The following is a 26,384-nucleotide window of genomic DNA, read 5'->3' as shown; positions in this document are numbered from 1 at the left end:
GCTACTTTGTTGTTTGCAATGCAATTTCCCATTGGCAACTACCCAAGTTGCTAACTGGCTAACGACTACACTTTTGAGAAACGCACCCAGTTTTAATGCAGTCGCTTCTGCTTGTGAGCAGGTCAACCACCACTGCTGACTAATAGGTACTTAAAGCACTCAAAATATGAAGAGGTTATTGGCAAAACGGTCTATCCACCATTTTTTACTTTTACATTTTATTATTGGGAAAATGACTGTTCAGATGTCCTATCACCTATGTGTGAATTCTTGTCATTCAAATATTTTGGGAACATACTTTTATTAGCCTGGCGAGCCAGACCCGTACAGCAAATCCATGTCAGCCACGAAATGTATTATCATCCAGGCTTTTTAAATTAAGTAAACACTTTCGTGCTATACATAGCACGGACGGCCACCATGTTTCTTCTTAGAAAGTTTCCTGTGTTTACTAGGTGATTGGCCCTGTCATCGGATAACTTTCAGCCTCGCAAAACGACCGGGGTCCGCTAGACTGCCCCCGGGAGCAAATTCAATTTGCGGTCGCTAGGGGCGTCTAGATTTCTAGGCTATACTTTTATCATAATATACAGAACATACAGCTAATTTCATGAATTAAGCCCTGCTAATAAATGACAATTTTCAGTTCTTTGTAGTTCAGTTCAGTTCTTTTTCAGTCCAAGAAATTGCTCATGATGTTAAGCCCTGGTAAAATATGAAAAAAGGCCTACATGTTTTTTTGTTTCTCTATGTGTTTGCATTGCCTTGTTTAACAGTATAGACATATTAAGCCTATCATGAAATGTAACCACTTTAAAATGAAAATAAAATTCACCAGAAAAACAGCTATTTAATTCCACCCAGTGATCACTTGTGGCTTGAGGAATTACTGAACACACCGAGGAGAAAATTATACACACGTTCATGTGAAATACTTGGAACTGCTGCAAATATGTGAACATCAAAAGAAGGTGGACTGTTCCTATAAGGCGATGTGTGCTTGTAAAACAAAAATGCAAATGTGGATGGTAAACTCAGATGACTTATACATAGAGTAAGAGCGTGTCACTTGTAGCCTGTATTTGGTGATTGAGCTGTTCCTCTACTACCCTCTACTGGTGATGGTGACCTACATGGTGAGGATGACCTTTATACTTTTTAACATTACAATTTAACCATATGAACAAAGGTGTATTTTTGGGTTTGAAAGTGGAGGGGACATTATGGTAAATTGTCTGGGTCTTACTATTCTTTCCATTATATATTTGGAAAAGGTGGTGGGGATGAGCTAGGTTCATCTCAAAAGTGGTATGGACATGTCCCCACCATCCACACCTAAAATTACACCACACCATATGAAATGGTGACATGAGGTTTTTTTGCCAATATGTAATTTTTGTACAGAAAAGACACAAAATGAATTTGCATTTGCCAAAAGGTGGTGTTGTTAACAAACACAGGTCTAAGCAGCTGAACTCCTTTCCTCCTACAGTATGCACACTTAGGTTTGAATGACTAAAGACCAACAAAGGTCGGCGTCTGCGCCTGAACTTAATACTTGTGTATTGCTTGGTGCGTGCACTCTCAAAAAGTAGTAATCACTCAAGATAATGGAAAAAAGGAGGCGCACACAAGACAGACGTTTCGGAGCTAGTCCATTCTCAATGTCTCCAGTAGAGACTGGACTAGCTCCGAAACGTCTGTTTCTCCAGTTAACCTTAGACTTCTGTTGTTTAATTTCGACTTCAATACACTTTTTCACACAAGTCTTGTGTGCGCCTCCTCTTTTTTTCCATTATCTTGAGTGATTACCACGTAGGTTTGAAACAATACGTAAAACTGGGGAGACAATGGCATAGTCATACTTTTTTTCAGCTCTATACAATTCTACACTGTATTATTTTATGTGTGGGTGGGTTCCAATAGCGCGCAAACCTGGTCTGGGGTAAGGGTGGTTCTGGTGTGTATCCATTGGTCCTTTTGTAGTCTCTTTTAGGGTTCACCTGCTAGCTCGAATTCACTGATTTTGTTGGTCCATGGAATTCTAAATGAAGAACAATCAAAACACACACACACACACACACACACACACACACACACACACACACACACACACACACACACACACACACACACACACACACACATCAAAGTCAAGTATCCCCAATCGAAGTGAATTGTGAAATGAAGTAAAAGATACAAGTCCGCTACACTGTTAATGCTCACAGTGATTTATTTGCACAATTTAGTGCAAATAAATCACTGGGAGCATTAACAGTGTTGCGGACTTCTATCATTTACTTCAGTTACTTTATTTTGTCCAGCACCTGTACCACTGATGTGCGCGCATTCTCTACCTTCTTGAATTGTGAAATGAACATTGGAAAATCTAACCCCAGGTGGTATTGCATACAAAGGCCTACAGTACATGCCCCCATGCTTTCCTGAGCAGGCCATTATTTGCATAAATCTCGTAATAGAGTGAAATAGTAAGTGTGGACTAGAGAAGAGAACACACATAGAGATTCTGTTGTGCAACTTGTTTTCAGCCAAAAAGCCAAAGGCATGGTCTTATGCAAAGAAGCAACAGAACAGCAGCATTGTGTTTTCATCTTTTCCACAAAGCAGTGTGTACAGTTACCTCCTACCAGGGTTGGGCTGGGGGAGAAATGGAGCCCAGGCACTTTGGCTTAAAGGGGCTCCTCATAATTAGCGGCACAGAACTGACTCACCGGTGGGCCACGCACCCTCATGGGGCCCTATTTTCAGAAATGTTAAAAGAAAATATTTTGTACATTTCTGAAAATAGGGGCCCACAAGGGTGCAGGGCCCACCGGGAAATGCCCGGTACGACAGATGGCCGATCCAGCCCTGCCTCCTACCACCTGTTTGGTTGCTTGGTTACACCTTGTTGAAATTAGACTGAGAACAAGCATGACTGAGCATTGATCATATCAAAAGTAAATAAGGTATTTCCATAACCATGTTCCATGTTGTTTGTTATATGCAGCCAGTTTTACATTCAAGGTGTCAAGGACCAGAAGCCTCATTCCCTATCAAGACTTCTTCAGAGGCTTAACAACATCTTGACTGAGACCTTGAGCTACTGAATCTATCCCTTCAATCTCGTGACCTACTGACTGCCTTTTTTGCAGTGTTTCGCAGAGTTAACTCAACACTGTTCTGCCCTTCGCTCTCACTCTTTATTCTGCTGCTTTGTTGTAGGACTGGCAGAGCTAAATAGGCGCCCTTCGCTATTCCACATGGCATTAAGGAAAAGGCCTTCAATTTTTTTTTCCCCGGGCACTGTATATCATAATGCCTGCTTTAGGTCAAGTGAGTCGTAGATGCGGTGAACATTAGACTGAGCTGTCTGGTTCCCATCTCCAGCAGCACCTTACACTCACACTACACACAAACGAAATCAATCAGGAAAACGTTGCAGATGTGTGTGTGTTAGCCCGAGTGTTGCCTGTAGGGGTGAAGGATTTGTGAAATGATGCTGCTCTCAAGGCAGTGGTTGTCAAACATTTTCCATCATTCCCCCCTCAGAAGGTCTGGATGCCTCCGTCTACTGCAGTCGTTCTCAAGCTTTTTTTGAACAAATGCCCCCTTGGACTCATCACAAGCTTCCAAATGCCCCCTTGACCTCATCATAACCCTGACAACGCGCCTGACTAATGCCCCACTAAACCCTGACTAATGCCCCAATGGCAAATAAGCACCGCCCCCTCTCAGCTGTATCCTTCGCAACGCCCCGTAGAGCTCCCCAACGGCCCCATGGGGGGCTATACCACCCCCGTTGAGAAACACTAGTCTACTGGTTACTCCAATAAATTACATGTGTTGGAAGAAAATTGTGTTTCTTAATTTTTATCTTCTACTTTTGACACCTCTGCTAGGGCCCAACCAAAACTGTCCACTGTAGGTGACCCGAAACAGTCAGCCCCGTAATGATAGATGCCTGCAAAAACAATTCAACAGGGCCCTATTGTCTATACTTTACCTAAGGCCCCCAAATGAGTAGAACCGCCATTGGCGAGTATCGTTCCAGATTTTGATTGGTTATTAGGTCTACTCATTTGCATTTGTTATGTCAAAATTATGGAATTGGAATAATGAGCGTTGACATCAAGTGAATTAAATATGATGCTTAACAAATTCATAACTAATGCTTAACAAGGAGTCAGTATTATAAAGTATTACCCAATAAATTAATAGTAATTCATTGATACTTCTTTTTGTATTTGCAAAACTGGAACTCGTTCAATAAATTATATACAGCTCCAGGCCACTTTATTAGAATAGCATGAAAAAGTTGATTTATTTCCATAATTCCATCAACAATGTTAAACTGTCATAGATAATAGATTCATGGCCCAGTTTTCTAACTATTCCAATCACTCTATTGTTTATTTTTACATATTTTGGCCTTCCAGCTTAAAAAAACCCATGAATTGGGAAATTCGCATCATTAGAATATTGTAATAAAATCACAATTTTCATCCACAATATTTGGGTCACATCAAATCAGTTGAAATTTGGTACTTTCTACATATCATGCAATGTTCAATACTTGGTTAGAACTCTCTCTGTCTTAATAACTGCCATGATGGTTGACCTGGTGACCCACACTTCACTCTTCAATATACCCTGTAGATTTCCATGCCACATTTTGGCGCTAACTCACCAGTTTAATTCTAAATCACCAGAAATGACACCCCATTGAAAATGAAGGGGGTTTTATTTCTGGTGTGTTAGAATTAAACTGGTGAGGTAACACCAAAACGTGGCATGGAAATCTACAGGGTATATTGAAGAGTGAAGTGTGGGTCACCAGGTCAACCACCAAGAACAGCTGATAGTAAAGCATCAAGGATATCTGGGCTTCCATAGCTCCCAAGCACTGTTTCTGCCATTGACTTCAATGTTAAACACATCATGGCACTTATTAAGACAGAGAGAGTCCTAATCAAGTATTGAACATCGCAGGTTATGTAGAAAGTACCAAATTTCAACAGATTTGATGTGACCTGCATTTTGCTGAAGAAAATTGTGATTTTATTACAATATTCTAATGATGCGAATTTCCCAATTCATGTTTTTTTTTAAAGCTGGAAGGCCAAAATATGTAACAATAAACAATAGAGTGATTGGAATAGTTAGAAAACTGGGCCATGAATCTATAATCCATGACAGTTTAACATTATTGACGGAATTATGGAAATAAATCATGCTATTCTAATAAAGTGGCCTGGACTGTACATGGCAATGCTACTAAGTTACAACATTTGTGGGCCTCAAGACCACAGCTGAAAAGAGATGACATGGATGTATTCAGGATGAATTCACTGACACTCAGTTGAGCAGTTTTATTCTATTTATTTATTCATACAGACTTTTAAAATGGGAATTCAGCAAGAAAGGGAAGAGTGCAGGTAATCTTGACAGTGGAGTAAACCATGAACGCAATTCTTTCGACTCACACTTTCACACACTGCTGCCAATTGATGTATTCACATATCACAATGCTTTTGAAAACCACACAATTAATGTGTATATTTGCTTGGTCAGAGAGGCACTCTGGCTTAACCGCTCTTCAGTGTTTACCAACACACTGCGGAAGACCATTTCTACATTACATATGCATTCTGTTCTGTGTATGTTTCACAGTCCTGATATATTGTACGAAGTTAACTCAGTTGCACTTCAGAGTTGCTCTCCTCACCCTTCAATAATTTCAGAAAAATTCAGAGCCAGTCCACATTAATCATGAATCATTTAATTCATTATCATTACAGTAAAAACTCTTCATTAGAGTGACATACAAAACTATTTTAATAGCTCACTATGTAAAAAATGCACTTCTATGTGTACATAACATATTGTAACAGTATAAAAAGTCAGTCTAATCGTATGACCTATGACACGTAGGCCTACTGTGATAAAACCTAAGAATGCATCAAACATGACAGTAATGTTCAGGGAAAGTATTACAAAATATCAAAGATCATTCCCATCAACAAATTGGGGAAAATGTGACAAAATGAACAGATCGAAGTTTGAACAGTGTTTCAATGACAATTACTGTTCAGATTGAATCCAAAGGAAACCAATTTGTGTGCCAAAATTGGTCCCATCTCGAACATGAGAAAAAAACATGTCAGAGTGGCAAGAAGTGCACAATGTGACGTTTGGAATGTCTGTCGAAGTGTCGTCATGGATATGTTTGGAGTGGAGCCCTCCTTTTTCCAGAAGAACTCTAAATCACAAGGTCAATGTATTAAACATTCCTAGACATTTGTGTTATAACACAAATTCACAGCAATTAACAATACATTCACATTTAACAACACATTAAATAAATAGGACAGGACAGCACTCTTTTGTTTTGTTTTGTTTTTTAATTGCCCGTCAGATGTTTCGGTCTTAACCTTCTTCAGTGTCGGGTTGCCTGTTCTCTTTATTTCGTATATTCTTGAGGAATGAGCACCCAGTTTTTTTTACTTTGGTTGAGTTGAGTGCGTTACACCTAGTTTTGCACGAATACCATTTTTTAGCCCAGATACCGATACCCGATTGTGCAGTACCGGCCGATACCGATACCATACATACAGTCCCAGGAAAAAGTTTGTACACCCTTTGAAATTTCTTACCTTTCTGTCAAAATTTGTCATAAAACATGGTCTGATCTTCCCGGAAATCACAAGAAGGAACAACCAGAGTCTGCTTTAACTAATTCAACCCAAACATTTACAAGTTTTCATATTTTCATTGGCCATAAGATGTAAACATTCACAGGACAGCAAGGCATAAGTAAGTACACCCCTGCATTCAATAGGTTTTGACCCTAAGTTAGTCGCAATAACCTCAACCAGATGTTTCCTGTAGTTGCAGATCAGATTAAGAAAACAATCTGGATGTATCTGGTCTCCCTCTTCTTTAGAAAACTGCCTCTCGTCAGCAAGGTTTGTGGGATGTCTGGAGTGCATAGCTTTCTTGACTTCATGCCATATAATATCAATTGTTTTTTGTCAGGGCTTTGACTGGGCTATTCCAGAATGTGTATTTCATTATTATGAAGCCATTCTAAAGTCGATTTGCTTCTAAAGTATGGGTTGTTGTCACATTTCAGCACCCATCCTCTTGTGTGCTTCAACTGTGTGACAGACTACCTCACTTTTTTCTGTAAAATATCTTTATAAACTTCTGAGTTCACTGTTCCACTGATAATAGCAAACTGAATAGGGCCTGAGGCAGCAAGGTAGCCGCATATAATGATGCTCCCGCCACCATACTCAAAGGTGGAGATGATGTTTTGGTGAAGGTGTGGTTCTCCAGTTCTCCTCCAAACATGACATTGTGTGTTCCCCTGAACAATTCAACTTTGGTTTCAACATTGGTCTACAGAATATTTTGCAGTAATTCTATGAAGCATATAAATGCTTTTTCGCAAACCTCAAAGGTGCAGCAATATTTTTTTGGACAGAAACCCCATTAATTTTAGATCCCCATTAGAATCCCATTTTTAGCTATTCTTGGTTACATCTCCTCTTCTGAGTATGGTGGCGGGAGCATCATTATATGCGGCTACCTTGCTGCCTCAGGCCCTTGACAGTTTGCTATTATCAGTGGAACAATGAACTCAAGTTTATTGTGATATTTTACAGAAAAAAAACTTGAGGAAGTCTGTCACACAGTTGAAGCACACAAGAGTATGGGTCCTGAAATGTGACAACAACCCATACTTTAGAAGCAAATCAACTTTAGAATGGCTTCATAATAATGAAATACACATTCTGAAATAGCCCAGTCAAAGCCCTTACAAAAAGCAATTAAGATTATAAGGCATGAAGTCAAGAAAGCTATGCACTCAAGACATCCCACAAACCTTGCTGACGAGAGGCAGTTCTCTAAAGAAAAGGGAGACAAGATACAAACAGATTGTTTTGTTAATCTGATCTGCAACTACAGGACAAGTCTGGTTGATGATATTGCAACTAACTGAGGGTTAAAACCTACTTAATGCAAGGGTGCACTTACTTATGCCCTGCTCTCCTGTGAATGTTATGGCCTTATGACCAATAAAAATATGATAACATGTAAATGTTTGGGTGGAATTATTTAAAGCAGACTCTGATTGTTCCTTCTTGAGATTTCCGGGAAGATCAGACCATGTTTTATGATCAATTTTGACAGAAATGTAAGAAATTTCAAAGGGTGTACAAACTTTTTCCTGGGACTGTATACTACTCTGTTTGAAATTTATATACCGTATATATATAAAAAGTTAGACGGGCTACTACTTAGATGTAACATCATTGCTATTATGGCTTTGTCAGGCTGCTGCCTACTCCAGTAGAACTTTTTATACTTTTTAAGTACCAATGATATAAAATAACTAAGATCAAGGCTGCGTTTAAGTGTCATACGAGCATCTGGAAATGGTATCGGTGCCCTATTTGTTGGTATCGGCCGATACCGATACCACCATTTTAGTGTAGTATCGGGCAGTGGTGTAGTCTACGTAGAACGCGGGTATACGGAGTATACCCACTTCTAAATTTCAGGGATTTCAGTATACCCACTTAAAATTGATTGATCCATTGTTTTGAATAGCACAAATAAACACAGTATACCCACTTCAAAAAATGCTAAAATATACAGTATACTCACCATAAAAAAGTAGACTACACCACTGGTATCGGGGCCCCGGCTGATACTGGTATCGGTATCGGTGCAACACTAGTTACACCTCTTAGTTTCATTTAACAACACATACAATACATTTAACCATACATTTAACAATACATTTATTACACGATTCAATTGATATTTAATCCGTACACAAATGTAAATAAATTACCTTGTGGCCAATCTAATGTTGACATAAGGCCGGGGTGTCCCATCTTCCCTGACACAGTCTGGGTGTATGGACTGAAACTCTTTAGCTGATCCCTGGTCAAGTCGGAAGCAGCAGTCTCCAACAGAGGGTCCAATCACAGCAACGATATTTTCCGGTTTACTGCCAAATCGTGAAACCATGGCATTCACTGTTGCCATAGCAATTCCCATTAGTGTGCCTTTCCACCCTTTATTGGACGAAACCAACGAATAGAGGAAAAACAAGAGTAACAGTCTGTGAAAGTTCTTTTTTTCCCAAAAACATATATAATACTTATATTATTTTTAAAAAGAGTAGCAGCGAATTTAAGATGATTTAATGAAAGGGTAAATCTGAGGAAAAACAGCCAACAATATTTGCAACTGTTAGTCCCTGAGCCAGGAATATTTTGCAGAAGTGCCCTTGACCACGTGTAAGAATAATTTTAGTTCCTATTTTAAAATGATCTAAAAATGTTCTAAAAAAACTATCATCAGTAAAAAAAATGTCTTTTGTGCAGCTCTGTAAAAGGCATGAGATCAAAATGAAGATGGCTCAGAGGAGGACCTTTCAAAATGCTGACTGAACTGTAAATAAGAAATACTTTGAGGATCTTGAGACCAGACGGCACATTAGAAATAGAAATGGGAAGTGTTGGGTTTTGCAACTGTCAATGACCGTATTATATCAGCAATGAAATAAAATAAAAAACGTGCTTTTGCTGACCAAGCGCTCTGCTCTTCCTCTCCCTTTGGCAAAAGTGTAAATAAACGTGTCTGGACTGGCATGGCTGGCCGCTTGGCCTAAGCAGACCTCAGACACTGAAAGACTGAACAAGGCCCAGGATATGGACATCACATAAGTCATAAGATTTTACTACAGATTAGGGCCGTCAAAAGTAATCGATGCGGCAAAGGATCGCGATCCAGGGCATTGACGATCCAGCATCGATTCGGCCACAAGCCGGATCGATTCGGTGTTGTCACGGAGAGAGCCGTGACGCTTACGCCCAATCACTGACACCTGGTTACTCACGCAAGCGCATAGGCGCCTAGGCAGCTATCTGCCGGCATTTTTGAAACATCAGCTGTCCTACTGGAGTGAGTAGCACTTCATTTCCATTCCCGTTTTCTGTCTGGTTACCCGGTTTGAGCATTCCACACTTCACCATTTGCCATAGCATTTCATTAGCATTGTTTACCGAGTGCAGGGGTGGCCAACCAGCATTTTGGTAGCGTTTGTCATTGTCTCACCACTCGCGTTTCAACACGCGCCATTGTTCACAAACATTCATTCATCTGTTAACATAACATATACCGGTAACAAAACACACTTACACATACAACCGTTTTTGCAATTTAATGTTTAAGGAAACGTTACAAACACATCCGATTTCTGTAGACTCACCAGCAGCATACCAAACATTTCCTCCTTCTCGGACGAAACCGAGGGACTGGGCTACTGTGTAGATATTGGGGGGTGCGCGCGCTCCGGGCGGCGCATACTATTTTAGCGGGGGTGTTTTACCGGTTTTGGGGAAAATGCATTTTTATAATGTGTTGGAGGGATTTTGTTTACTGGAAATTATTTTGGGTGTTTAGGTATTTTGTGTTCATTCTTTTCTGTTGTTATTTTCCATTTAGATTTTTGTTATTTAGTTAATTGATTTACTTTTGGCAACTGGGCTCATCTGTGGGGAGGGGCTACGAGTATAGAAACTCAGTAGAGGCCTCAGAGCTTCAGTTGAGGTGTAAACGTCTTTGAGAAAGGTACTGTGTCTTGGCTGTAGTGTAGTTGTGCTCAGGGTCATTTATTTTGATTTAGCCTGGCAAACTTGAAGCCTGTTTATTTTTGCATTTTTGATATTTCGTTTTGATTAGTTTATGTTTTGCATTTTCAACTTTATTTTGGGGACATTGTAAATATTTGCACTTGAAGAAAGTTTTAGAAAAGAAGAAAAAAATAATAAAAAGAGCTCTATTTTTGGAAACAAGTTTCGTTCATCTCTCTGTCCACTCCACCGCCGACCAGTCCTGCAACATGTGGTGTCAGAAGTGAGGACTTTGGAGTGGCAGAGTTGAAGACAAAGATGTCGACCACCAGGAAGCAAGCAAGCAAAGCCAATGAAGAGGTAGCAGCAGCAGAAACAACAAGAACAGCAGCAGCAGCAGTCGGGGATGACGCAGAGGCGACAGCAACAGCCACAGCTAACACAGAGAGGAGAGATGAGTCTTCCCTGGATCGGCTGGCAAGAATGTTCGAGTCCTTCATGGAGGTGCAGCGAGCCAGAGATGTGAAGCTGGAGAAGGAGTCTGCCCGGCAAGCCCAGCAGTATTCCGTCCTTAACCATCAGGTGAACCAGCTCCAGCTCGATGTGGAGAATGTGAGAGAGAGGGGGGGCACGCCAGTTCCCTCTCGCACTTCAACACCCGAACCGGCCACAGACACCACCAGAGGGAGCAAGACGCCATACAAGCTGAAGATGCCAAAGCTGGAGGAGACCGACAACATCGACCACTACCTGACAACGTTTGAGAAGCTGGCAGCAGCCTGTGAGTGGCCAAAGGAGGATTGGGCAATCCACCTAATACCACTGTTAACAGGCAAAGCCAGGAGCGCCTTCATTGCAATGGACCCTGAGAACAACATGAACTTTGACAAACTAAAAGAAGCAATCCTGAAGAAATATGAGATAAACGCAGAGACGTACCGCTCACAGTTTCGAGCGATGGACACCAACCAAGACGAAACACCACAAGAACTGTACATACGCCTTAAAGACCTGTTTTATACATGGGTGAAGTACGACACGAGCAGCAAAGAGGCCCTCATGGAGACCATGGTGCTGGAGCAATACCTGCGCGTTCTCTATCCAGAGGTGAGGACCTGGGTCAAAGAACGCAACCCGATGACCGCAGCAGAGGCCGCCACCCTGGTGGAGAATTTCGTCGCCGCACACAAAGGCTCCAAGAGGTACCGCTACGCCGGAGTGCTGGACCGCCAACCCTGGGGTAAGTCTGATGGTGTTGGTAGTGGACGTGGTTCTGGTGCGCCCCCTAACTACAGTAGGAACACCCCACCCCCAACCCATAGCAGTGTTAAGCCCCAAGGTGTTTCATGCTTTAACTGTGGTAGGGAAGGTCACAAGAGCCCCGCTTGCCCCCTCAGAAAGCCCAAGCATTCCCACCTATGCTATGTACCCAACCCTAGCCCACCCATTATGACTCAGCAGAGTAGAGATCCCATCATTAATGTACAGCTTAATGGTAAACCCACCACGGCCCTAGTCGACACAGGATGCACACAGACATTGGTTCAGGCAGATTTAGTCCCCCTTGAGTGCAGAAATGAAAATGAAAAGTTGACTATCTGTTGTGTTCATGGTGATACAAGTGAGCATAGCACAGCAGAGGTGTATGTTGGCATATGTGGTCAGACATATTTGCTCAAGGTGGGGCTGGTCCCCAAACTGCCATACCCAATACTGTTAGGCCAAGACCTCCCTGTGTTGCCAGATCTAGTAGGGAAAACTGCTTTAAGCTGTGTAGCAACAAGAGCTATGGCGAAGGCTAAACCACTTGACATGGCTGATTTTCCTTTTTATGGTGAAGATGTCCCAGTTGAGCCAGCATGCACCCGTGAGGAGAGATGTGCCAAGCGCAGAGAGACAGTGCTAGACATCGTAGAGCAGTCAGGCCTACAGAGTGACTCAGATGTAGAACCCCCTAGCCTGTCTGATGCTGATGTACATTTTAATGGTGATGTTGCTGTACTGCAACGTGCAGACCCAACGCTAGCCAAACTGTTTAAGGAGGCAGAGGAAGGTTCTTCTTTTGTCCCAGCCCTTGGAAATTAGGTTTTTACCATGCAAAATAACATTCTGTACCGACAAAGTGAAGATGGTTTGCAGCTTGTAGTGCCAGAGCAGTACAGACAGCAAGTGTTGGAGCTAGGCCACACAATCCCTTGGGCAGGTCACCTAGCACATATGAAGACATTACAACGCATTAGCAGACGCTTTTACTGGCCAGGAATGTTTGTTCAAGTGAGAGATTACTGCCGGTCATGTTGCCAATGTCAGCTAGCAGGAGGGAAAGGTTTTGCACGTGCCCCATTAGTGCCACTCCCTGTAGTTGACACCCCTTTTGAGCGCATTGCAGTAGATGTGGTTGGTCCCCTGGAACAGAGTAGGTCAGGGAACCGCTTCATCTTAGTAATATGTGACTACGCTACCCGGTACCCAGAGGCCTTCCCCCTAAAAGTTGTCACTGCTAAGCAAGTTGCCTCCTGCCTACTTCAGCTCTTTTCCAGAGTAGGAATTCCCCGTGAGGTGTTAACAGACCAAGGCCCAAATTTCATGAGCAAAACCCTTAAGCAAGTTTATGACCTGTTAGGGATAAAGCGCATCAGAACCACTCCCTATCACCCACAGACTGATGGACTCGTCGAGCGGTTCAATCAGACCCTGCTGAACATGCTCAGACGGTTTGTGGATGACAGCGGCAAAGAGTGGGACCAGTGGATACCCTACCTGTTGTTCGCGTACAGAGAGGTTCCCCAAGAGTCAACGGGGTTCTCTCCCTTCGAACTGCTGTATGGACATCAGGTACGGGGACCACTGGACGTGCTGAAGGAGACCTGGGAAGGAGAGACATCGGAGCAGACGGACATCATCTCCTACGTCTTGAAGATGAGGGAGAAGCTGACTGCTGTGACTGCCATGGCTCAAGACAACCTCCGCAAGTCCCAAGAAAGACAGAAGGCATGGTACGACCGGTCTGCCCGTACGCGCAGCTTCCAGCCTGGTGACTGGGTCCTGCTGTTGTTGCCCAGCTCAGACAACAAGCTGTTGGCTAAATGGCAGTGGCCCTACACCGTGACGCGCAAGATGGGAAAGGTGACCTATGAGATCAACATGCCAGATCGTCGAAAGAAACATCAAGTCTTCCATGTCAACATGTTGAAGCGGTGGATGGAGCGGGCGGAGCCAGAACTGCAGTCAGAGCCACAGCAGGCAGCGTCAGCGCTGTTCATCCGAGCAGTCGAAGAGGAGGAAGAGTACAGCGAACAGTATCTGCCAGGCCGAGAGGAGGAGAGCCAGCTGGACCTCAGCCATCTGTCGGAGGAGTGCCAGCGTGACCTCTGCAACATCCTACCAGAGGGCCTCTTCACTCAACGACCTGGGCGGACGGAGCTGGTGGAGCACCGGGTGGTGCTCAAGGACGACAACCCAGTGCGGCAGCCTTGCTACAGAGTGCCGGAGCGACTGCTGCCGGTCATGAAAGAGGAGCTGGACATGATGCTTGAGCTGGGGGTCATCGAGCCGTCCTTCAGCGAGTGGAGCAGTCCAGTGATCCTGATACCCAAGAAAGATGGCAGCCTGAGATTCTGCTTGGACTTTCGCAAGGTCAACATGCAGGCAAAGTTTGACCCGTACCCCATGCCAAGGGTCGACGACCTCGTTGAGCGCCTGGGCAAGACCAAGTACCTGAGCACACTAGACTTGTGCAAAGGTTATTGGCAGGTGCCACTGGCAGAGGGCAGCAAAGAGCTCACTGCCTTCAGAACACCATTCGGGCACTTCCAGTTCACGGTTCTACCCTTCGGCCTGCATGGGGCGCCAGCGAGCTTCCAGCGTTTGATGGACAGGATCCTCAGGGGGGCGGAGGGCTTTGCCGCCGCCTATGACATCGTGATCTATAGCGCCACCTGGGGGGAGCACCTCCAACATCTGCAGCAGATCCTCTCCTTGGTTAAGGAGGCGGGTCTCACCATCCACCCAGACAAGTGTGCCTTGGCCAGGGAGGAGACCTCCTACCTGGGCTATGTTCTGGGCAGAGGGGTCATCCGTCCTCAGTTGGGGAAGGTGGAGGCGATCAAGTCTGCTGAGCGGCCAACCACCAAGAAGCTGGTACGGTCGTTCTTGGGTCTTGTGGGTTGGTACAGGCGCTTCATTCAGAACTTTTCAGAGAAAGCAGCTGTGCTGACTGAACTAACCCGCAAGAGCCAACCCAACAAGGTCCAGTGGTCTGAGGAGTGCGAGAGCGCATTTCAGGACTTAAAGGACTCTTTGTGTCAAGAGCCTGTGCTCCTCAGTCCAGACTTCGAAAGACAGTTCACTGTTCAGACGGATGCATCTGACCGAGGCCTGGGTGCTGTCCTCCTGCAGGGGGAGGAAGGACAATTGCAGCCAGTGGCTTACATAAGCAGTAAGCTGCTACCCAGGGAGCAGAACTACTCCACGGTAGAAAAAGAATGTCTTGCCACAAAATGGGCACTTGACTCTTTTAAGTACTATTTATTGGGGCGTAAATTTGTACTTGAAACTGACCACAGAGCTTTGTCCTGGTTGGGGAGTATGCTGGACACCAATTCCAGGATCACCAGGGGGTTCTTGGCAATCCAGCCTTTTGATTTTGATGTGTTGTACAGGGCGGGGAAATTTAATTGTACAGCAGACTTCCTGTCCAGACCTGAGTGACTTGATTTGAATGCCACAGGGGGCATTTTCAGAAGGGGGGGGAAATGTCACGGAGAGAGCCGTGACGCTTACGCCCAATCACTGACACCTGGTTACTCACGCAAGCGCATAGGCGCCTAGGGAGCTATCCGCCGGCATTTTTGAAACATCAGCTGTCCTACTGCAGTGAGTAGCACTTCATTTCCATTTCCGTTTTCTGTCTGGTTACCCGGTTTGAGCATTCCACACTTCACCATTTGCCATAGCATTTCATTAGCATTGTTTACCGAGTGCAGGGGTGGCCAACCAGCATTTTGGTAGCGTTTGTCATTGTCTCACCACTCGCGTTTCAACACACGCCATTGTTCACAAACATTCATTCATCTGTTAACATAACATATACCGGTAACAAAACACACTTACACATACAACCGTTTTTGCAATTTAATGTTTAAGGAAACGTTACAAACACATCCGATTTCTGTAGACTCACCAGCAGCATACCAAACATATCCTCCTTCTCGGACGAAACCGAGGGACTGGGCTACTGTGTAGATATTGGGGGGTGCGCGCGCTCCGGGCGGCGCATACTATTTTAGCGGGGGTGTTTTACCGGTTTTGGGGAAAATGCATTTTTATAATGTGTTGGAGGGATTTTGTTTACTGGAAATTATTTTGGGTGTTTAGGTATTTTGTGTTCATTCTTTTCTGTTGTTATTTTCCATTTAGATTTGTGTTATTTAGTTAATTGATTTACTTTTGGCAACTGGGCTCATCTGTGGGGAGGGGCTACGAGTATAGAAACTCAGTAGAGGCCTCAGAGCTTCAGTTGAGGTGTAAACGTCTTTGAGAAAGGTACTGTGTCTTGGCTGTAGTGTAGTTGTGCTCAGGGTCATTTATTTTGATTTAGCCTGGCAAACTTGAAGCCTGTTTATTTTTGCATTTTTGATATTTTGTTTTGATTAGTTTATGTTTTGCATTTTCAACTTTATTTTTGGGGACATTGTAAATATTTGCACTTGAAGAAAGTTTTAGAAAAGAAGAAAACAATAAATAAAAAGACCTCTATTTTTGGAAACAAGTTTCGTTCATCTCTCTGTCCACTCCACCGCCGACCAGTCCTGCAACAGGTGTATTAATACATTTAAAATAATCATACCCGCGCCTCCAATTTAGCCTCTCCTCCCTCCCTGTTTTTTCTTTCAATTTCGGTTGCGCATGCATCACTACATCCAAAGGGTTGGTGCTGCCCACTCTCTCTCTCCCTCTTTCTCTCTCTCCACATGAATTTCATCAACCTCTAACCTATTCTGTGTCTCGTTCTCCGTTCTCCCAATAATCAACGTCTTTGAAAGCCTGACATTAAATCGGCATTGCGCATCATACATTTTTGAAACAAATAGGCTATGGGGACAGCACCGCTCGTGCTTATAAATCAACGTGGATCAATGACCATATTCATAGACCGTGCTCTCCACATTAATTTCACCTAGGCCTATCTAACCTATTCCGTGTCTCGTTCTCCGTTCTCAATAATCATCGTCTTTGAAAGCGTGACATTAAATCGGCATTGCGCGTCATACACGTTTGAAACAAATAGGCTATGAGGACAGCACCGCTCGTGCTTAATAAATCGACGTGGATCAATGACCATATTCATAGACTGCGCCCTACATCTGCATGACATGAACCTATGATTGATCATGCAAAAAAGCTTCTGGAATCTTTGTCTTGGAGCACTTTTGTGTTCCCACCAATGTCAAAATCAAAGTTTCGCCCTTGGTGCCCATGCCCATGGTGACAGGTTTAATTTTCCCCGTTGTGGACGAATGGGATAACACGGCTTGGTTTCATTTTTCGAGTTGATCGCACATGGAATAATTCGCAGGCGTTTTACTGCCATCTGGTTACTTTTCTTATAGCATCCATCTTAGGTCGAGAAACTGGCACCAACTATTTGCAAATTAAGATACGACCTCCAGAAGAGACACTGAATAATAACACAAAGTAGACCCATGCTTTACAAAATATCTATAGGCCTATATTGTCCTTGATTTCCCTCGGGATTAATAAATGATAGCCTAAAACAGGTGATGCTGTTCATCACACGGTTCAGTTAAAGCTCCCCGCGCTCGTGTTTGCATTAGAACTAGAGCTAAAATGCCACTTTGGACCTACGTCCCCCTCTGGCTCTAAGCCCTCGAAATGTAACCTATAGCGCAGCTTTGCCGGTAGGAGGGGGGCGAGACTAACGAATGGCTGAAGTTAGGTCAGGTGTCTATAATGGTCGCGATGTGAAGGCATGCGGCAGTTAAATATTTGTTTGCATGGATCAACTGATTATATCAAACAAGCTTCGTTGAAATAAGACAACTTAAGGTAAGACAATAATGGGTTAAGCGCCAAGGAAGGCTTTGTGGGGTTTTTTTTGTATTATGCGTTGTTCCCCCATGAATCCTTTTTAACAACGCATTGGTGCAGCAACCAACTTTGGCAAATCGCATTGAAACAAGCTCGTGAAATGCACTTATGTGGTGGTTAGCCCTGCGCAGTGGCTATTCAGCAGATAGGCTAGGCTACATATTCTGGGCCAGTGTGTAGGCTATATCGCCTAGGTTGCCGATTTCAGTATAGTCAAGTAGGGCCCAAGTTATTTGACAACTGTTCAGTTCCTCCCTCCCGAGCCCTAAACATTTTACTTAGCTGCTCCCGAAAAATTGCCCCTTTCGTGGCATGCAGCATCTAAAGTTTGACCATCCTTCATCACATTAATTGAATAGCCAGTATGCACGCAGTGATCCCCGGCCGTTTCCACACGTCTCCCCAAGTTTCACCCTTGGCAAAGCGGAACCATATAGCCTATCGACGAGAAGGCTGGCATTTTAAAAATGAATCTGTTTCGGACAAGGATGGGGCCGCGCATCTTGGTCGTGACAGTTATCTTGGATGTGGAGGAGGTATAGAATGTGTTAGTAATCTATGGGAGGAGGGCATTGAGGTCGATTTGGATAAGGTGGTTGACAAACGAATTACTGTTGGCTGCGGTTGCGCCCACACAGTCGCCTCTTTCTTTTTCTATAATTGCACATTACAATAATATTAATGTTTGAGCTCATCCCTGGGGGGGTGCGAATGTTGTGAACAATAACAGACAATTAGGCTAGACGTTTGTAACATCAAGCATAGCATATGGGTAGAGGACCTCGACATAACCCCGTCACAAACTTGTGCTCCGTCCCTGCGCATCGCAATGCATCGTTGAATCGGATCTGATCGGATCGGATCGAATCGTTACCCTCCGGATCGTAATTGGATTGAATCGTGAGATCATTGACGATCCACACCACTACTACAGATAGCATGTGTTTAAGATAAAATAGCAAATGATGAAAAATAAACTGTGAAAAAAAAAGGGGGGGGGGGGTTTAAAGCTTCCGGTGTCACTGGTATTGGTACCCTTTCCTAAAAATCACTATGGAAACCTAATTTGACTCGCCTAGTAAATCACAAATGGGAAGCACTTGTGACACATTGTTTTAGTCCATGGTACATCAATTAGCAAATGGATAATGATATTGGTATTTTAGGGCAGTCATGCTTAAGTGGTTAGGGCGCCAGACTTGCAGCCCAAAGGTTGCCGGTTCGACTCCTGACCCGCCAGGTTGGTGGGGGAAGTAATCAACCAGTGCTCTCCCCCATCCTCCTCCATGACTGAGGTACCCTGAGCATGGTACCGTCCCACCGCACTGCTCCCCAGGGGCGCCATTGAGGGCTGCCCCCTTGCACGGGTGAGACATAAATGCAATTTCGTTGTGTGCAGTGTTCACTTGTGTGCTGTGGAGTGCTGTGTCACAATGACAATGGGAGTTGGAGTTTCCCAATGGGCTTTCACTTTTCACTTTCACTTAGAAAGCCACACGTTACACCTTGTTCCTCTGTCACAATGGTGAAGATAAATGAGCAATTAGCCGTTAGTTAGAGGACACCAGAAATGGTGCTATTTGCAAAAACAAGACTTCCAAACAATAGAAGGTCACCAAAAAGACTAAGGTGTCCCCATTACAACAGTTAGTCAAGTCAAGTAATGTGTACTTTCTTGTCAAAAATCCATGTAACAAGGTTAGCACAGAAGTTTGAAATTGCATTCGACCAGTTTCCAATGTACAGAAAATGCACATTGATATCGGGAGCTGGCTTCGCTGCAGCCGCACAGGTCGCGGCCATCTTGTTTCATGTTTGTTATGTTGTTTAGAAATCTACCAATCATGGAGGACAAATGACATTTCACACATTTGAGGACAGATGAAACAAAAGGAGAGCCTTTTGGTAATGCACAAAAACAGTAAAAATAAACATAATAAAAAAAGAATAGAGAGAAACTTAGCATTAAACCTACCTGCATGAGGGGGCGCTGTGGTGCAGCACGCTAAGCCCCCCACATTTGGGCTTACATTGCCCACTGGGACCCCGGTTCGAATCCGGCCGGGGTCATATCCCGGCCCTGCCCAGTGTCTCTCTCCCAATCATTTCCTGTCTACTCTCACACTGTCCTGTAATAATAAAGGCCAAAAAGCACCCCAAAAATACTAAAACCCACCTGCGTGCGCTACTCCGATGGCTTTCGCCACAGGGTCACTGAAGAGCAGAGGCATGCAGTCGGCCCCCGGTGCTGCTAGAACCACATCGGCCTGATTTGTAACCATCCCGTCGTAGCGCATTCCTTCTGGGACATGGTCTCCCACCACCCATACATCACTGGCATGATCAACCTGAAACAAATCAACATCAACTATGTTGTAAGAACATAAATAGATCACCTAATAACCGCCCATTTATGAGTCAGTGACAAATAAGGGTTTGCACAATGAGAAATGATTAAATGTTTCAATAGGCTACATTATTCTGAACACTTTCATCAAGTTTGCTAAAATATATATTTTGTCTTTCTGTGTGCTTAATTGTATTTATGTGTGTTTCAGGTCAAGACAGATAGCTCAATGCTACCAATACTGTATGAGGCCTCGGTAGTTAGGTTCACTAACGTGCCATACCACACTCTAGTCTAGGCATTCATGGGTAAGCGGTTAGGGTGTCAGACTTCGAAAGGTTGCCGCTTCGACTCCCGACCAGCCAGGTTGGTGGGGGGAGTAATTAACCAGTGCTCTCCCCCTTCCTCCTCCATGACTGAGGTACCCTGAGCATGGTACCTTCCCGCCGCACTGCCCCCCAGGGGCGCCATTGGGGGCTGCCCCCTTGCACGGGTGAGGCATAAATGCTTTTGGATAAAAACTGTCTTTTAGCCTGTTTGTTTTTGTACCAACAGGAGAACAACTCCTCTAAAGAGGGCAGGGGACAGCTGGTGATCTTCTGAGCTGTGCTGACTACTCTCTGAAGAGCTCTTTTGTCCGCTGCTGTGCAGCTGGAATACCACACACATAAACAGTATGTTAGGATGCTCTCTATGGAGCTCCGGTAGAAGGCCACCAGTAGACTTTGGGGTAGATGGTTAGCCCGTAAGACCCTAAGGAAGTACAGTCTCTGTTGTGCCTTCTTGATGGTGGCAGTGGTGTTGGTGTTCCAAGTAAGGTCGTCCTGTCGCTGTCTAAAGAAAGCCAAGCAAATCATCAGAGACCCCTACCATACTGGACATAAACTGTTTGAGCTGCTGCCATCAGGCAGGCGTTACAGGGCTCTGGGTACAAAAACAAACAGGCTAAAAGACAGTTTTTATCCAAAAGCAATCTACACACTTAATTTTGCACAGCTGACTTTTTAAAATCTGAATTATTTTTATACAGTATATATAGGCTTCTTTGTTGATTTTTAAGCACCGTGAGCATCTGCACTTTACCAATTTCGTTGTAACTGTACAATGACAATAAAGTTTCATTCATTTCATTCATAAATGCAATTTCGTTGTGTGCAGTGAACACTTGTGTGCTGTGGAGTGCTGTGTCACAATGACAATGGGAGTTGGAGCTTCCCAGTTGGGCTTTCACTTTCACTTCACTTCGCATCAGAACTAAGCTTATTGAACATCTCACCTTAACCATGTGAAACTGGTGAGGCTGAAAGCCTACTTTGAGTCCAAGACGTCTGATATTCTCACGAACGACGCTCTGAGGATCTCTCCGCTTTGAGCTGCTGAAGAGGTTGAGGGAGCTGAGGGTTCTGATGTAAGAGATTCCTCCTGTTCTGGTGGTGAAACCATGAGAGAAACAGCCTACAACGGACACACAGAGTGGGAGTACTTTAAAGGTGCACCATGTAGCCTAATAATTGTAGTCGTTTATTTCCAGAATTCATGCTGCCCATTCACACAACTACTTCCTCCATCAAATTCTAAGCAGAGATATTCTATAGAGATATGCCAACATAATAGGTTTCTATGGGCACCTAACGCGATCAGGTTCCGGTCTGCCTAATAGGCGAGTACATTTAGGGTTTAACCCCAAAAAAATTGATACAAAAGGTTTTTTTATGGATTCTATTACTATTGGACCTGCTAAATGACATACTAAAAATCTAGTAAAATCTGACTTTGGGAAATGAGTTTTTCAACATGGCTACCATAGGCTTATTATAAGGGTCAAGAGACACTCCAGGTGAATAGGCCAAAAAATTAAGCTTGCCAATATCACCATGAAACTTAATCCGGTGATTACTCACATATTTGTGAGAAAAAAATGTATTGCAAGTTTTCTGAGATGTTATGTTTTAATATGGTAATTGGACTATATCTAATTAAATATGCATTAAATTTCAAAATGCAAAACCTCAAAATCTAAAAAAGCCAAGCTCAAAATTACTCTTTTATTTTGTTTCTAGGAAGCCAGAAGATATCTTCAGAAGAGATTATGGACATCTCTTTTTGTTTTGTAGTAAATCTAAAAATCTTTGTGCAGACACACCAGCTAGCATTTTTTTTCAAAACATGATTATTTAACATCTCTCTCTCTCAAGTTCTTCCAGACATTCTGGTGGTATCATTCTTAGCATGTATCAAGGGCAAGGTCAGCTGTCCTCAAATCATAGCCTCTCCACAGAGGTGTCCTAAAGGCTGGTGCTGGGACTCCTATTTGCCATGTACACCACATCACTGGGCCATGTTATCTGTTCTCACAGCTTCTCATACTACTGTTACACCGATGAAGCACAGTTACTTTGTGCCAGATGACTCCATGGTCACACACATTTCCGCTTGCCTCTCTGAACTATCCACAAGTATGAAGGAATGCAACCTTCAGTTGAGCCTCGCCCAAATGTACTGCTGGTGATCCCAGCCAAAGATTTAGGTTGCCATGATATCGAGCTCAATATGGATTCTGCTACTGTTGCCTCAAATAAGGTCACAAGAAATCTAGGTGTCATTGTTGATGACCATCTATTATTCTCTGACCACATAGCCTCAGTTTCCCAGTCATGTCCTCTTTTTCATGCCCTAATTGAATACAAGGCCCTGACCCTTGCCTATGAAGCTACAACAGGCCCTACTCTGGCTTACCCGAAAGCTATGCTAAAGCCCTATGTCCTTTCAGGACATTGTCTGTCTCCAGTACCAACCGTTTCACCTTGCCCTCTACTTACACATGTAGTGGCTACCGTCTATTCAGTTCAGCTGCTGAAAGACCCAAAATACCTAGTGACACCATGATTCATCACTGATGATGTGCCCTGACAAACAGCACATGGATATTATCATAGCAGTAGTGTCTTTATCCACCCAAACAGCACTCCAAACAAACAGATCCTGAAAACATGTTAGTTCATGCCAATGTAATTATCATGTAGTAACCTTTATTTTAAAAAACTTTGATCTTGAAAATGACACCTTTCCTGAAGTCAGATTTTCCTAGATTTTTAGTATGTTATTAAGGACACTTAGAGGTAACAAAATCAGTTGAAAAACCTTTTGTATCAATTTTTTTGGGGTTAGGTCTTTTTTTTGCATAGATGTACTCGCCTATAAAGGGGCGTGTCATAATGCTCCTACAATGAATAGAACAGTCCTTAGGTCTGCCTAGGTCTGCCTAAGGGGGGCCATAATAGAACCAGGAAACAATGGGTCAATGGAACCTCTCTCTCTCTACTCTCTCTGTTCTAAGTATTCATTATGACTGGTAGAATTGCATTTTTCATACATGAATGTTCACCACATCTGCCATTTTGAATTTCCAGAAAGACATTTTTAGCTGCGACACGTAGGCCCCTATACCTTGGTCATACACTAGTAAATATTACTTTATTATTTAGTAAATATTCAGGAAATGGTCAAATGTGGCAGTAGGCATACACATTCGCAATGAGCAGCTAGTTGCAATGCCTACTCTGGCCACCATCCTACACAGTGCACCTTTAATTGAATAACATTAATTTGGTGCATTGTTTAGAAGGGGGGTATACATAGGCTACGTGAACTAGGGGCATGAGAAAACATGTGTTTCTTTTAAAAAGTTAAAAATAAATTGCCTAAATAAAAGTGGTGGGTGATGCTTATGTGTAGCCTAAGGTACTATATTGCGCAATAAGCCTAAAATTAAAAAAAAAAGATTTCTACATAGCCTTGTAAAGGAAAAAAAACATCTGTGTTTTGCGATGTGACTTACCAGGAACAAGAGGGGACTGGAGGACAGAAATCTCACCAATTGCTGGAAGCTGTCTCACAAATGTAGCGACATCGTCAGACACTTGAACAATCTCCTCCGAAGCCCCATCACCAGCGCTGGAGTCATCAGATATAGGCCTATCATTATTTATATATACGAAGTTGTATAAAGTTGTGAAAAGAAGCTCTTGATATTTTTGCAGCACTGTTCTGCGATGGCATGGCGTAATTACAACCACACTACTCAGGTTACGCCTATCCAAATCTTGCTTAACTGTATACAGCGCAGCAGGAACGCACGTGTCATTTAAAAAACGAATCTGTTTGTTTAAGGTTTTGAATCCATCCGACTGCAGGGTTGTGGCGCTCATGTTATTTCGATTCAAAGAATCGATAACATAAATAGGCTCACCCACTTCACCTGCCCGATCGAGGATCATTGAAACCTTTCTAATTAACTTATCACCGCTGAATTCAGAGTCTGGGGCACTGGCAACATCCACGACAGCAACTTTCGACATGGCGATAACAAGACAATTGGGTAGGCAACAGAGAGGAACCGTGCGGATAAACACTAGTTCTAGCTAGACAATTTTTAATTCCGTTTTAAATAAGTCGTGCGCAACTTCTTCCTTGTTTACCCTCTAGTCACCTGATGTGTGTCTGAAGCCAGTGACATCATCATGTAGCATGCCGTCGTTTCTATTTTTCGGAAGTAAAAGTTGTGTAATTTTACTGCTGCAAGAACATGTGTATGTAGGCCTGTATGTAATTTGTTAAAGGCGCGCTGGTCTAGTTCTACATTTTCTCTGTTGCCTTGACACGACAAACATTGACTGTTTCCAGTGCCATTGGAATTGTGAATCAATTTAAATGGCAACTGCCTGTCACTTTAAATATTTCCTACATCCTAATGATTGATTGATTGATTGATTGATTGATTGATTATTGAGAAAGTCACAGTTACTTAGACAGGTCATCTGCTGGGAAAAATATGCCTATTTTCCTGTCAAAGTTTTCTCTATTGATCAGAGGCGTTAAAAGTAAAAGTAAAAATGAATTTGTGGTGTAAGTACAACACTAGCACATGATATTACACAGCTGTTACACAATTGTAGCCTACCTAATGGGAAAAACATTAAAACCTAAAAGGACCCACCACAAACTTGATTCAACCGGTGCAGACTTAGCTGATTGTAAGACAAGTACACGGGGTTACTCACATAAGTTATTTGAGTTGGAAGGAAACTGCTTCTATTTTTTCCACTTTAACCTTTAGGCCTACTTTTGACATCTCTGTTATGGATTACTGACAAGGAGGCCTATTGGACGAGATTAACTTGGGGCCATCTGAAATTACCTCAACATTCAATAGGACCACTGTTTTCCAAAAGGAGCCAATTTTCATGCATTATTTCACTAGGCCTTTAGCTACTGTAAGCGATTTTTACCAGTGGTAGTGAAAATGCTTGGAAACAGTTATGTCCTTCCTCACAAACACAGTGGTAATCCGGTGGGAGCGGCGCAGGATATGGCTCAGCCCCCCTACCGCTTCTTATGTAGATCAAACTAGAATGGAGTAGAGTAGAATGGAGTATCATTTATTGATCCCGAGGGAATCAAGGTGTCAAGTAGCATACATACATGAATACAGAAGAAGACACAAAGACAACACACACAACATTGCACATACAGTATATACACCATACATATATTCACAGGTCAGATCTCTCTATCCCACTCACACACACACACAAACAAACATACACACAAGATTTAAAAAACTAGAAAAAGTGTCCAAAGTGTCAAGTTGCCAAAGTCAAATCCAAAGTCACCGTTCATAGTCCAAGGAAGTGATCCAGGGTCAAGGATCAATTGAAAAGCCGGCCCACTGTGTGCACCCCCCCACCCCCCACCCCACCCCACACACACACACACACACACACACCAATCACTCGCTCCAAACACACACACACACATACACACACAGTGGTAGCCTACAAGAAGTGATGTAGCCTACTGTTTACTGTGAAAAAAACACGGCTCTTACCTATGCCTCTTGCAGCTTTAAAGGTGCACTGTGTGATATTTGTATTGAGCCCTATCTCACGCCTTTCGTAAAGTCTTCACGAAAATAATGTATTAATTTTCGTGGTGCATTCACGTTATTGCCCGCCTTTCGTAAAGTCTTCACGAAAATAATAGATTAATTTTCAAGCTGCCTATTCACTTGAATTGCCCCACTGCTGCTATTAGTCAAGTTCATTATGTATTCTTGCTGGATTTTTATGGGGATTTGGAAAACTATACATTTTTGAAAAGTAGATAGTATAAGCAATCAGAAAAACAATGTTTCCATTTGCACAGGTGGCGGCCATCTTGGATTTTTCAAAATGGCGTCCGAAAAACCTATATTTTGTCATTTCTCAGCTTCT

General features: G+C 43.1%; 1 protein-coding gene across 2 annotated transcripts; it reads right to left on the bottom strand.

The window, feature by feature from the left end:
• Positions 1-1,859: 1,859 nt before the first annotated feature.
• lacc1 (laccase (multicopper oxidoreductase) domain containing 1) lies at positions 1,860-24,586 on the bottom strand. 2 transcript variants are annotated; one of them, XM_063213070.1, is made up of 5 exons: positions 23,951-24,586; positions 21,389-21,567; positions 19,942-20,113; positions 8,867-9,092; positions 1,860-2,044 (listed from the first exon to the last, which is right to left on the bottom strand). In XM_063213070.1, the coding sequence occupies exons 1-5, from the start codon at positions 24,468-24,470 to the stop codon at positions 1,993-1,995; spliced, it is 1,149 nt and encodes a 382-aa protein (XP_063069140.1). In that variant the 5' UTR covers positions 24,471-24,586; the 3' UTR covers positions 1,860-1,992. The 2 variants fall into 2 exon arrangements, with proteins under 2 accessions (XP_063069140.1, XP_063069139.1); XM_063213069.1 differs by lacking the exon at positions 1,860-2,044 and adding an exon at positions 5,414-6,262.
• Positions 24,587-26,384: the final 1,798 nt, after the last annotated feature.

The sequence above is a fragment of the Engraulis encrasicolus genome, chromosome 13 (assembly GCF_034702125.1).
Source record: "Engraulis encrasicolus isolate BLACKSEA-1 chromosome 13, IST_EnEncr_1.0, whole genome shotgun sequence".
NCBI lineage: Eukaryota > Metazoa > Chordata > Actinopteri > Clupeiformes > Engraulidae > Engraulis > Engraulis encrasicolus.
Note: the sequence above shows the minus strand (reverse complement) of the source record. Positions and strands in the feature narration are given on the sequence as shown.